The 13,355-nt window shown below is 36.4% G+C and overlaps 3 protein-coding genes across 4 annotated transcripts; 2 read left to right on the top strand and 1 right to left on the bottom strand.

The window, feature by feature from the left end:
• The first annotated feature begins 5,382 nt into the window (after positions 1-5,382).
• LOC125204826 (protein transport protein SEC13 homolog B-like) lies at positions 5,383-7,441 on the top strand. Its single transcript, XM_048103567.1, has 2 exons — positions 5,383-5,532; positions 6,190-7,441. Exon 2 carries the CDS (start codon positions 6,250-6,252, stop codon positions 7,153-7,155), a length of 906 nt encoding a protein of 301 aa, XP_047959524.1. The 5' UTR covers positions 5,383-5,532; positions 6,190-6,249; the 3' UTR covers positions 7,156-7,441.
• Positions 7,442-7,746: 305 nt separating this feature from the next.
• On the top strand, positions 7,747-10,453 carry LOC125204825 (E2F transcription factor-like E2FE). Of its 2 annotated transcripts, none has more exons than XM_048103566.1 (11): positions 7,747-7,914; positions 8,002-8,069; positions 8,391-8,443; positions 8,509-8,586; positions 8,689-8,730; positions 8,942-9,014; positions 9,148-9,215; positions 9,298-9,370; positions 9,472-9,533; positions 9,645-9,966; positions 10,168-10,453. In XM_048103566.1, exons 1-11 carry the CDS (start codon positions 7,838-7,840, stop codon positions 10,260-10,262), a joined length of 1,011 nt encoding a protein of 336 aa, XP_047959523.1. In that variant the 5' UTR covers positions 7,747-7,837; the 3' UTR covers positions 10,263-10,453. The 2 variants fall into 2 exon arrangements, with proteins under 2 accessions (XP_047959523.1, XP_047959522.1); XM_048103565.1 differs by having other exon boundaries at positions 8,942-9,023.
• Positions 10,454-10,537: 84 nt separating this feature from the next.
• On the bottom strand, positions 10,538-12,117 carry LOC125204827. Its single transcript, XM_048103568.1, has 3 exons — positions 11,977-12,117; positions 11,773-11,861; positions 10,538-10,871 (listed from the first exon to the last, which is right to left on the bottom strand). Exons 1-3 carry the CDS (start codon positions 12,016-12,018, stop codon positions 10,721-10,723), a joined length of 282 nt encoding a protein of 93 aa, XP_047959525.1. The 5' UTR covers positions 12,019-12,117; the 3' UTR covers positions 10,538-10,720.
• Positions 12,118-13,355: the final 1,238 nt, after the last annotated feature.

The following is a 13,355-nucleotide window of genomic DNA, read 5'->3' as shown; positions in this document are numbered from 1 at the left end:
AGAGATAGCTGTGGCATGCAAGTAGTATAGGCTGCCCATTCTCTTGGCCACCATCTTTACTTCACCTCCTTTACAGACCTTCATCTCTCCATTTTCTGAAATGAACAGAAAACCTTTTCTCTCCAAAGTTCCAAGGGAAATGAGGTTCCTCTTAACCTCAGGAATGAATCTTACATCAGATAGGATTCTTACAGAGCCATCATACATTCTCAGCTTAATGCTTCCAATCCCTCTGATTGCACAAGTGTTGTTATTTCCCAACAACACAGATCCATTGCATTCCTCAAGATCAAGAAACCAACCTTTATTTGGACACATATGGAAGGAGCAGCCATAATCCATGATCCATAAGCTTTTCTCCCCACTCTCCATCACATTCATCACCTCAGCAGGCTCTTCCCCTTCACTGCTGATGACATTGCTGTGAGGTTGATTTTCAGTAGCTTGTTTCTTCTTCCAACCATAGCAATCCTTCTGCAAATGCCCTGGCTTCTTGCACCAATGACAAGAGCGGGTCTCCTTCATCCCAGATCCTTCAGCCTTTGAGTCCTCCACCCTTTTCTTGAATTGTTTTTTCTTGTGGAACTTCTTGACAATGAGAGACTCTGGTTGGGGCTCTTGGCGCTTCACTGATCCCTTCTGCAATTCCTTTGCCATGAGAGCAGAATGTACTTCGGCTAATGTAATGGGCTTATCACGCCCATAGAGGATGGCATCCCTCATTTGATCATATGAGTTAGGCAAGGCATTCAAGACTAGAATTGTTTTGTCTTCATCACTGATCTTCACATCGACTGCCTCAAGATCATCAATCGACTTGCTGAAGTCTTCTAACTGCTCAACAATGGATCTATCTTCCGCAAAGCTGTATGAATATAGCCTCCTCTTCATGTAGAGGCGGTTTGCGAGAGACTTGGCCATATAGACCTCATCAAGCCGCTTCAAGATTCCAGCGGCTGTGGTCTCGGTCTGCACCTCGCGTAGAACTTTGTCACCCAAACAAAGAATAACAGCACTGTGAGCTCTCAGTTGCATTTCAGCGAACTTCTTCTGTGCCTTCTCGTCAAGAGCGGGCGACTTCTCCATATCGTCAGCTTTCGCGGTAGTGAGCACCTCAGCCAATCCTTGCTGGATGAGAACCGCCTTCATCTTCATCTTCCACAATCCGTAATCGTTTTTTCCCGTGAACTTTTCTGCTTCTAACCGTGCAGCCATCGCCTCTAATCGATCTTCCCACAGACGGCGCCAATTGATGAAAGTGAGCCAAGAAAGTGATCGAACAAGTGAGAGGTTGATAGTGTAGAAGATGAACTTGATTGAATCTTGAAGGAGAGAAACTTTTATTGAAGATTCAAGAAGAGAGATACAACTACTAGAATCCGTAACTCAATTAAAACTCTATACTATTTATACAAAAACATTGAGTGAAAGAGACTTCACTCAAATCTGTCACAACCGAGAACATAACCGCTCCAACGGCTAGTCTCCCTAACTGATTTTTGAACTCTTCTTGATATGCTGCATTGGACCCTTCGACTCCTTCCCATGCACCCTCAAGATGCTATCTTAGACACCACGCATAGCTTCCCATCCATAACAAATTGAATATATTCTTATAAGATAGTATTATTTCTGTAATGCCCCACTTTTTCAAACCCTAATTTTCGGGTTATAAAATTTTTGCATTAAATGCCTTAAATGCTATGATATGTGAATTATTTGAGGAGTGATTAATTGCATAAGTGTCTTTGTGACCTAATTGCGTATGAGAATGGAGTTTGAGTTGAATAGTCAACTTGTTGAAATGTTGACGTGGCTATTGAATAGTCAAAGATGTGGAAAAATGATGTGGTCGTTGAAAGGTCAATACGATGAGAAAATGAAGTGAAAGTGAAGAGATGATTGATTTGAAAATGTGAGTTTTGATGCGGAGTAATATAATTGTGGGGAATTATTTTTCCTAAGGGATGAGTGAGAATTTAATAGGAGCATTATTGAAAAAAGTGTGGAATTTTCGGCCATCATATTTATTGGAAAAGAAATCCTATTTTTTCTTAGATTTAATTATTTGTTTGGGATAATTATCCAAATTAAATCCAAAGTCCAAATACTCTATAATTCCTACATGGAATTTTTGAAATTATCACCTTGGATATTCATGAGATTTTCGAAAATCTCATCTAGAAAAGAAGGAGGATTTATTTGTTATTTTATTGATTCCTCATTTATTCTATTCCATGAATAAATATAAATATGCTAAAATATCCTAGCATATCTTGCCAAATCTAAGAAGATCTTACCATATCCTAATTAAATTAGGATTTGAATTTATTCCTTATTGGAAAAGGAAAAAAAAGTCACGCCTAGTTCCTATTAAATTGGGGAGTATTTTATTTTATTCTTGCTCCGTGATATATTATTCTACTCCGTAAAATATCTGAATTTAAATATAGGCTAAATAAATAGCCTATAATTTTTGAAATCCTCATTCTTCTCAACCAATTCAACGCCACTTCCCCAATATCTCTCCCAAATCTTTTATTTAATTAATTATTGGGATATTATTTTGGCACTCTATAAATAGGAGAGATCCTAAACCCTAGAAATCACAAAAACCGGCGTCTCCCACTTCTCCCATATTTTCGAAAATTACTCCCCTCTCTCTCCAAGTTTTCTTCAAGTTTCTTCAAGATTTCTTCATCAATTGAGAAGAATTCAAGTGAAATTCAAGAGATTATTGAAGAATCAAGACTAATTCCTTGTTTCTACCGTTCGTTCTTTTGGAAAAGGTACTTTAATTATTGATCTTCTCTTCTTCTACCGATTAATCGGTGTTCTTGAATCCACATGCATCTAGAACGAGTGAAAGGGGTTTAATCGGTGAAATTTTGCGAGGCATGGATGTGTGTGTGTGTGTGTGGCCGAGAGTGTGTGTGTGCACGCCTCGATCGGCGTGCACAATTGTTGTGTTCGTGTGCGTGTGTTGTGTGTGTGGAACACTCATGTGTGATACGAATTATTGGTGATTTTGGAATGAGTATTTAAATAAAAATGGTATGTTAATCATACTTTGATTTTGATATTGATGATTTTGAAAATAATCGATGGGAAAAAGGGAAACGTGAGATCATGCATAATATTGAAATCCATGATTGAAACTGATTTGTGATACGCCTAATTTAAAGGTGATACTTCGCGCTCTCAGCGTGATAAACGAGGAGAAGAGAATTCTATCGAGCTAAACCTACGAGGTGGGCTTTCTTTTAAAATAAGGACATTGTCCTAAACTGATATTGATGAGAATGAAAGATATGTTATCATGCCTTGATTTGTTTTGTCGTGCCTATCCCTCGTGGCTATGCCACTATTGTTATAATCGAATTCGGATCCTTGTAGAGCCGCAAACTCTACTTGGGTTAGTGTACACCAATGTTAGACCGAGAGTCAGCGTACGGGTTGGCCGGTCTAGTGACCTGGATTGCGGCCGCATTCCTTGTCATGTAGAATGAGGATATGGTAAACGTCTATGAGAAAAATGGTTGCGCGACCGTGATATTTGAGAAAGAAGATATTTTGGTGCCTCGGGTCTTTCTAAAGTTAAAACCCCGATGGACACTTGAAAATGGCATGATAATGACTATATTTGTGATAAAACTGTTTTCGGCAATGAGCCCATTGAGTATGATTATCGTACTCAGCCCTGCATGTGTTTTCCTTATGTGCAGGTTGAGTGGTGACGAGCGGGCGGCGGTGTTGAGTAGAGAATAATAAGATGATCTGTTGGTACTTAAGGTGTCGTTGTGTCCTCATACATAGCCTCACTTCTTTCTTGGTCGCTTCCGCTATGCTATGCTATGCTATGCTATGTTTTTTTTATGAAAACTTATGATCTTTTGGTTGGGATGAATGCTGTTATTTTGTGGGTATATTTTGGGTATAGAACACTTGGAAATATTTTGGTACCTTTGCTACTTTGGAGCATTTATGGTGATAGCCTTTTATTGGATTTCTTTGCTAAAGCATTAAATTCTTTTCCTATTAAATTGTTCATTAAATGCTTTGGTGAAAATCTCTTTTCAAATGGAACCCTAGCCTATGATCTTTGATGCATTTAAGTCTGTTTAGATAACGATCACCGCATTTATTATACCCTAGATGGGCGGGTCGTTACAATTTCAATCAAACAAAAGGTCTATTCGAGTTAAATCATCTTTTGGTCTATTAGTTTGTCAAGCATCCTTATTTGTCATGCTTTGATGTGTTAAAACTTAAACGGTTCCAACAAATAAGTAGGATGATAAGTTGATTTACATGGAAAATTTAATTATGTCAATTAATTTAAAATGATCTTATTACCCTTGAAATTTTTAGCTTCCTATTTTTATTGTTATTATTAATAGTACTTTGATATTATGGGTCGTAACATACTTCATTAGTTTTTTAAACGCTTACTCATGTTAATTTATACACATAAAATTTCAATAATCTATTTATTTATTAACTATGTAGTAAATCCCAATGCAATTATTAAACGATACCTAAATGTATTAAACAATTCAGTCAATATGAAATACCAGAATGAATGTGCTAATAAATAATGGCAACATATGATATGTAGTGTAAAATTTATAACTATTACAATTATATTTGTTATTAATATATTTGTTATTAATTGTGAATTTTTTTGTGACATGTCAATCAAGAAATCATATATAGTTACCATTAATCAATTAAATGATGTTGTCTATTTTAAAAAAAAATTATAGTTAAATAGCCATTTAAATCACAAAGTTTAGTTAAAATTTTGTTTATCTCACAAAGTTTGAAATCTGCTAATTAAATCATGAAGTTTCAATTTTTTTTTAGTTTATCCCATGAGTTGAATGGGTGGAACATTTGAATCTTTACATTGAAATCTCAATCCAACTTTAAGATCAAACTCCTTGTGATTACACTTTGGACTATACACACATCCTTTTCGTGATTTAAATCTTAGTCAATCTTGAAATCTCAATCGACATCAACAAAGATTTCACCTAAAATTCAACTCATGGGATAAACTAGAAAAATTGGTACTTCGTGATTTAATTAGCGGATTTCAATCTTTGTGGAATAGACCAGATTTTGACAAAACTTGGTGATTTAAATGGCTATTTCCCCTAATTTTATTAAAAAATATTAGCAATATTTTACATTTTGACATCCGAATTTTTTCATTGGATAATAAACATAGAAAAATCCAAATTTAACGATTTTCCAATTAATTTTTAAAATTGCAAAACAAACTAAAGTTTCCCAAATTCTATTACTCCAAATTTGTTTGCAATTTATAAAATGATATTTTTCCAATTCCTATTATTCGAAACTTAACCGGGACCGAAATTCCAAGTAAGTTGCAACCAAACACGTCCCCACTTTTTTTTAACGCATATCGCTCTAGCTTTATAGAGTTGTACGACTCGAATTCTCTCCTCCTCTCCGATTTCCTCCTAGCAGCCGATCTGATCCGAAGCTCCAATCGACATATACCTGGTAAATCATTGCTTGTAATCCCTCAATTATCTTATTTTTTTTGTGAAATTTTTAGCTTCCGATGCTTGTGATCTGTAAATTATGAGATCTGGGATTGGGGAATATTAGATCCGTTTCATTCAGGTCTAAGCTTATTCATTTCTGATATCTTCTCGAGATCGAGGTGATGTAAATATGATTTATTTGGTTTAGATACATTCTCGAAGTAAGTTGCCGAAGAAAAATAGTTTGTTTATATTAGGGCTAGGTTTTGTTTTTCCTTTCGTTTATGTAATTGAGGAAGATTTTGACTTCATACGCTCTGTCTCTGCTCTTAATTTGCCTGTGTGCTGTTAATTTTTGGGGAAATGGGGCAAGGATCTATCTAATCTAGTTGATTTGTATCAAGAAGCTAGCTCGATCTGTGTGTGAGCATGCTTGGTCTGATTGAATCCATTGATAACATTTAAAACTCAGCTGCAACAATTGTATGTTTGGAGCCGCGTGCTTTGTTAATTATGTCATTTCGGTCAGCTAGTTTTTATTTGACAGGTTACACAACGTACACTAATTTGCTCGATAATGATGCTGTGATACTATAAATTTTGAATAGTTCATAGAATTCTGTTGGAAATATATGAGGAGTTCTATTTTGAATGCGTATGTTCTGATATACAGGGGTTTCAAAGCAAACTTAAAGCAATTCTACGAAGGTCGAAGGTATAACCAATAAGAAAGATGCCTCCACAGAAAATTGAAACCGGCCACAATGATGTTGTTCATGATGTGTCGATGGATTATTATGGGAAACGTGTGGCAACAGCTTCATCCGATGGCACTATAAAAATAATTGGTGTGAGCAACAACTCTTCCCAGCATCTGGCTACTTTGACTGGTCATCAAGGACCAGTGTGGCAGGTAATTTGGGCACACCCCAAGTTTGGCTCGACACTGGCTTCTTGTTCTTATGATGGTAAAGTCATCATCTGGAAGGAAGGTAATCCAAACGAGTGGACCCAATCTCATATTTTCACTGACCACAAATCATCAGTTAATTCCATTGCTTGGGCACCCCATGAGTTGGGATTGTGTTTGGCCGGTGGCTCTTCGGACGGGAACATTTCAGTCTACACATCTCGAGCTGATGGTGGCTGGGATACTACAAAAATAGACCAAGCTCATCCTGTTGGGGTGACCTCAGTTACATGGGCCCCTTCAATGGCTCCAGGTGCGCTCGTTGGATCTGGAATATTGGAACCAGTTCAGAAGCTTGCATCCGGTGGCTGCGACAACACAGTGAAGATCTGGAAGCTCAACAATGGTATATGGAAAATGGACTGCTTCCCTGCCCTCCAGAATCACTCAGATTGGGTGAGAGATGTTTCCTGGGCACCAAACTTGGGACTTCCAAAATCAACTGTCGCGAGTGCCTCTCAAGATGGTACTGTCGTGATATGGACCGTGGCCAAGGAAGGTGATCAGTGGGAAGGTAAAGTTTTGAAGGACTTCAAGACTCCCGTCTGGAGGGTGTCGTGGTCTCTGACCGGAAATCTCCTGGCTGTGGCATCTGGCGACAACAATGTCACGCTGTGGAAGGAAGCCGTGGATGGGGAGTGGCAAGAGGTATCCACCATTGATCAATAGAAGTCTGGTGAGACTTTTATCAGTTCATGGTTGTCATATTCAAAAGAGTATAAGACATATTTTGTTTGTTTTGAAGACCAATGGGTTTCAGTTTTCATGTACTTTAAATTCGTTGTAGTTGATCATTTTGTCTGCATTAGATGATTATGGCAAGGGAATCATTTCAGCTATTCAGGAAGTCAATTATTTGGTGCTGGTTGCACTAGTTTTTCCATTATGTGTGGTGTATGGGGTTTGGTGGATATGAACATGGTTTATTCATGGACCTCCATTTTCATATGGGTCACATCTTGTTCTAGGCAATCGTCAATTCTTCTCTTGGTGGAATTTGGATTTTTAAGAAAATATTAGCATGTTCATCAAATAGCAGTTTCTGATCTAACAGATATATTTTCGTCATGTCCTACAATTACAAAATTATCAATTAAGCTCAAATGACGAAAGCCAAAACATGGAAGAATGCGATAATCAAAATGGCGGATTCACGTGGGTCAGTGGTCGATTGAACCACCAACAGCCTATGAGAATCGAAAAACTTCATTAAATTCGACCTTTATAACTGCCACCATAGGGTCAGAGTAGATTGAACTCCGTTGCGCCATGCCTATCAATTTATGATTCACCTCCATCAAAACTCATCCGAGCTAGATAATCTCTCCGGTTTCTGAAATCGATTGCTGGAATGGCGTCTCGCGATTCTCGCACAAAAGATGCATTTTACTGCCGCAAGGAGAAGTCTCTCGGTCTTCTATGCACCAAGTAATTCGTGATTTTATCATCTGTATATGATGAATACTCATATGATTCGTGCTTTCCGTTTGAGTGATTTTTTTTGGTATTCTGCAGTTTCCTGAGGTTATACGATCGCGAAGGCGTGGACTCAATCGGATTGGATGCTTCTGCTCTTCAGTTAGGTGTGAATCTATTCTCCAATCTGGATAATAATACGATCTGTTGTTGATTATTTTTGGAAATTGAGTTTTTAAAATTTAAGAACTCGAGTGATTATATGAAATTGATTGTGAGGATGAAAATGCAAGAGATGTTACTTGTTAGTTAATAAATTCATTTATCTCCTATATTTTTATGTATAATTCTGGACTGCTTTTAATTTTTTTAGAATTAGTATTTTGATCGAGTAAAATAAGAGGAAATTGAGTTTAAAATAGCTAACTTGATATCATGATACAAATTCTAATTGGGAGCTAAACCTTTTTTTTGGACTTTGTATTTAGGTGTTGAGCGGCGAAGAATATATGACATTGTGAATATTTTAGAAGGCATTGGGGTAACTATCTTAGCTTTTAATCTAAACTTGGAATTATGATTCTAACTTTAAGGGGAAATGTTCAGGTTTTACAGAAGAAAGAGAAAAATCAATACACTTGGAAAGGTTATGCTGCCATTTCTGGGGCTTTAGAGGTGCTCAAGGTAGTCTGGTTTAGACTGGTTTTATGGAGTATGAAAAAATCAATGTATTTGGCACTCAATCTTAATGGCATAGTAACTTTGTTCTGCATTGTTTCATTACAGGAACAGGGACAGAAAGAGGAGTTCCATACCTACATCACCAATGTATCTTGCTGGCTTTAGCAAATTAAGTTTAAATTGACTGCTTGCTTTCTTTAGCTTTTCAGACTTACCTCTTGTTGTACGAGCTGAAGAACGTCCACAAAATAGTCGTAGTCATGTTAACCATTATGTGTTACAAAGCGTAGGCGTAGAGCAGCATGATAATAGTACTCCTATATTTAGCTTGCAATAATAATGTGAGTTCTTTCCCCAGGTCTCGAATGATAAAGAACATAGTCTGCCCTCTGATTCGAAGGCTGAGTGTCCAGACAAATGCTCTCAATCGGGTAAAAGTGGTGAATTACTGAGTCTCCTATTTATGTGGAGCTATCATCTCTACCTCCTTTGATTCACTGCCTATTTAGTATCTTCTCCATCTAACTGAATTTGGTTGTTCTTTATACTCATGTGGTTGTACAGAGCACAAGAGGGAAAAATCATTGGGGCTTCTTACACAGAATTTTGTCAAGCTTTTCCTTTGTTCTGAGGTAAGTTTTGCCTCTATCTGGATTTCAGAAATCAAGTGAACGAATTCAGTTTGATCTGGATCTTCTTGCTCATCACTTAAAGGCGGAGATTATATCACTAGATGGTGCTGCATTAGCTTTGCTGGGAGACAACCTTGACCGCACAGCTATGAGAAGTAACTCAATCTTTCTTTTAGATGTGCCTTCATTATAGTGAACACATGGAAATTGTATGCAAACTTATGTAGTACTCTTACATTTTGTTTCTCATATGCAGCAAAGATTAGGCGCTTGTATGATATTGCTAATGTGTTTTCATCAATGGGACTCATTGAAAAGGTTTATCTACAATAGTACAATCACTTTTTAAAAATTCAACAGATCCCCTTTCCGTTTCCCCCCTGCACATAGGAAGCTGATTCTTTTCCGCAAATCTTGATATTTCTACAGGTTCGCGATCCTGGGAGTGGAAAACCAGCATTTAGGTGGACAAGTGTGGGAAGGAGCCGAAATGGATCTTCCATTGCATTGGAAGATAAGAATCGGAAGAGAAGAGCGTTCGGAGCTGATATCACCAACACATCAGTGAAAAGGTGCAATACTTATAATGCCTTGACTGAGCAGCATCAGAAATGCAGCTCAAAGGAATTCGTATTTGGTCCCTTCTCCCCAAATGTTACTACGGTATGGAGCCATGAAACCAGAAAAGATGCGCAGATTCAAAACTCTGACAGTCCCCTTTGTGCTTATCAGCCACAGTACAGCAACAAAGGTAACTAATTCCTAATTTCTTAGCTCAAATTTTCTTATGAAACAACTCTTTCAAGGAATCACATTTCTTCACATGGTATAACTGCGAAGCAAACTGTCTTAATTTAGCCCCAAAACGTGGATCCTGTCTTGATTTAAACTACATGTTGAGCTATAGGAATTGGGCATATTATCTAATCTTGTACCATCAATGTTGTGGCAGCTGTTGGAGACCTTTTTCACCACTATACTGAAGCATGGAGTAGCTGGCGTGGTGAAGCTAAAGAGAAGCAGCAGATAGAGCACACATCCGAATGAATGTTTCGTCTTTTCCATTCAAACTCTTTCTATCAAAACTGGAGGCAAGAGTTATACTAGGATGTAATGATCTGATCTACAAACTAAAATTTGAACTGAATTCTGGCACCAATTCTAATACGGAGTACTACAGAAACCATGTACTATATTGGCTGCTTCTACCCGATATAAAAATTCCATATCCAGTGAAATCCTTTGTTTGGTCATTGTATACATGATATAGTGGAAATGAAAATTTTGATGAGATTACAAATTGAATGTAACATACACTGAAATGAACCATAAGAATGCTCAATAATATAAAAGGGGAAAGATTTAACCCAAATCATTCATGAATTGTTGTGAAAAGTATATATTGGTTCTTTTATTTGTGTGCTCAATCAGAGCCAAAAAAATGCAATTCTGTCATTTGTTGTATCTTGATAACTTCAAAACAATTGTATTTCATCAGTAATCGATCAATATTTGGGGTCAGAGAAGAAGCCATTGATGTTAGGCATGATCTCGGGGGACTTGTTACGGACATACTTCCTAAGAAAATGTTGAGAGTACTTTTCCCCTTCCACATGATTATCCAAAATACCAGCAGCTCTGTTTTCCTTATTCACCCTACATTTCACAAAATTGGAACACAGGTTTAACAATCTCATCATTAAGTTCAAAGGTCACACAAACAAGTATGAACAAAGGCAATATATGATTAAATGGAATATGCAAGTATCAAATAAATTTTGATCTTTTTGAAGGGTTAATATTTTAAACAAGCACTTGGTATTTCACCAACCAGAAGAAGGATTAATATGACTGATTTCCATTTTCCTCATCTTAAGACATTATTTTTCAGAATATTTATCCAATATTATCGCAAAAACCTCTATGATGAACATCATTGTTGTGCTCTCTAATCAGGGAGAGGACCACAAATTTTAATACAGAGACACACCCTCAATTTTCCATTTTGTCAAGAAATGTGCACAATTGCACCCTTGAATTTCAATATTACTATGACATGTAGACAATGTTACCTTCATTTCATATTTTTCCATGACATGTACACCGAATATTATTCGGTCAGGCAAATGCCAGAATTACCAAATTATATGACTGATTTATAAGATATCATGCATACTATTGCACATTTGCAAGACACGATCAATGTGCATTACCAAATTACCGTAAAATTTTCATAAATTCGATGCACCAGATACTGTATACTCATTAAATAAATTGAAATACAAAAATAAAATAATTTGACCGCATAATATTGGACAGCATAGGACAGGTTTGTATACATAATCTAATGAAAACACAATGTATAATCCAACATTATTTGAAACAGAGAATCTCGAGGACTAATTAATTACTACTATTATTGTTTTATTATTATTACTATTATACATATCATATAACAAAACTAGCACACAGATCTATACATATCATAAAACGTCCATTTGAAACGAGAAAGAAAACATGGAGAGAAATCAGCGCAGCTACAAGGTCAAAAAAATACCTGACTTCAGGATTCGTGCAGATGTTACGAACCAATTGCATTCCGCAGATCCCCACCGCCACTCCGACGGCGGCGAACAACGGATACACCTAAAATTCATAAAACAAAGAATCAGATCCGAACAAATCACAAAACAAAAACAAAAACAAAAACAAAAATAAAAATAAACTAGACGGTAAAAAGAAAAGAAGATCTAGCAAGTACCTCGGGCCTGAGCCATCTCTTGAGAGCTGCAGATGATGCCATTACGATTCAAGATACAAAATCCGAAAAATTAGAGCGATGTATTCAAACGAATATAGGGAGGGTTTTGATTTTGAAGTTGCGTGCCCTTTATATATTTATAGAGCTACAGTTGTAGTCACGCTTTTCGGCTGCGGAGGAATATTCGGTGTGGCCTCATGCTTTTTTCAAACGCTAACGCGATTTCTTTTTCTTACGTTTTTTGTTTTAATTTGTTTTATGGATTATCTTTTGGGATTGTGAAACTAACGGTTTTATATATTGGGGGGTGTGATAATAACGATTTTAAAAAGTATAATAATATATAAGTGAAATATGTGATTTTATCGCATTTTTAAATACAGTATTAAATAAAATATAATACTTGTAATATTTTAGGTAATACGCAATAGTTAAGGGTGGATGAAGAATGTAACTTAAAGTTAATTATTGTATTTAGAGAAAAAGAGACTGATTATAACCTTGCGTCCTTGCCCATCAAAAAGAGAAAAGGAAATTAATGTCTTTGCAAGCGAGGGTGAATCATTTAGGATTGTCAAACGAGGCTGAATTAGTTTCATAATCTTGCTCCCTAAAATAATAACGAGCAAATAATAATAATAATAATAATAATAATAATACTTAATATAATAATTATTGTAATCACAATATCACTCGCATTTTTGCGTTTACCGTTAATTAAAATTACTCTTTCCGGTTAGATCGTACTCCCCTCGATGGATACCTTAAAGGTAAATATAGATGTGTCTCTAGAAGGGTGACATGAAGAGCTTTTGGGGGTGGTCTCTTTCGTGATTCCTTAGGAGAATGGCGATATGGTTTCGTGGTTAGCATTGGGAACTGCTCTATTCTGATTGCAGAGGTTTGGTGGTGTGTCGATGATTATGGGTCATTTTGATATCTCAATCAATTGTTGACCTTTAGTACTGAAAGTGCGCGACATGCTTAAGGATTTTGATTTTGTGGTGATTCGACATGTGCACAGAAAAGGTAATTTTGCTGCTAATTTGTTTATCGCATTTTACTTATAGTTTTCATAGCGGAGTTCATATTCTAGAGATTCCGTCGAGGGATTTAAGTAGTTGGTTGCTTTGTGATATAATTTGTATCTTAATTTTGTTAATTTTCTCTTCCTAGGGCATAGCCCGCTTATGTTACCAAAATAAAATTACTCTTTCAATTTGACTAATATATAATGGGAGACAAAATAAACATTTGTTAAGAGTGATATTAAAAACATTAGCTTACGCTATGCGTACGTGCTTTCTCATGCCGAAACTGGGTCAAATTTATAAACTTTATTGGAGAAACTTTCGTTTGAAACAATACTTCAACTCATA

Source organism: Salvia hispanica, chromosome 2 (genome assembly GCF_023119035.1).
Source record: "Salvia hispanica cultivar TCC Black 2014 chromosome 2, UniMelb_Shisp_WGS_1.0, whole genome shotgun sequence".
NCBI classification, from domain to species: Eukaryota; Viridiplantae; Streptophyta; class Magnoliopsida; order Lamiales; family Lamiaceae; genus Salvia; species Salvia hispanica.
This window is presented reverse-complemented; position numbering and strand designations above follow the sequence as displayed.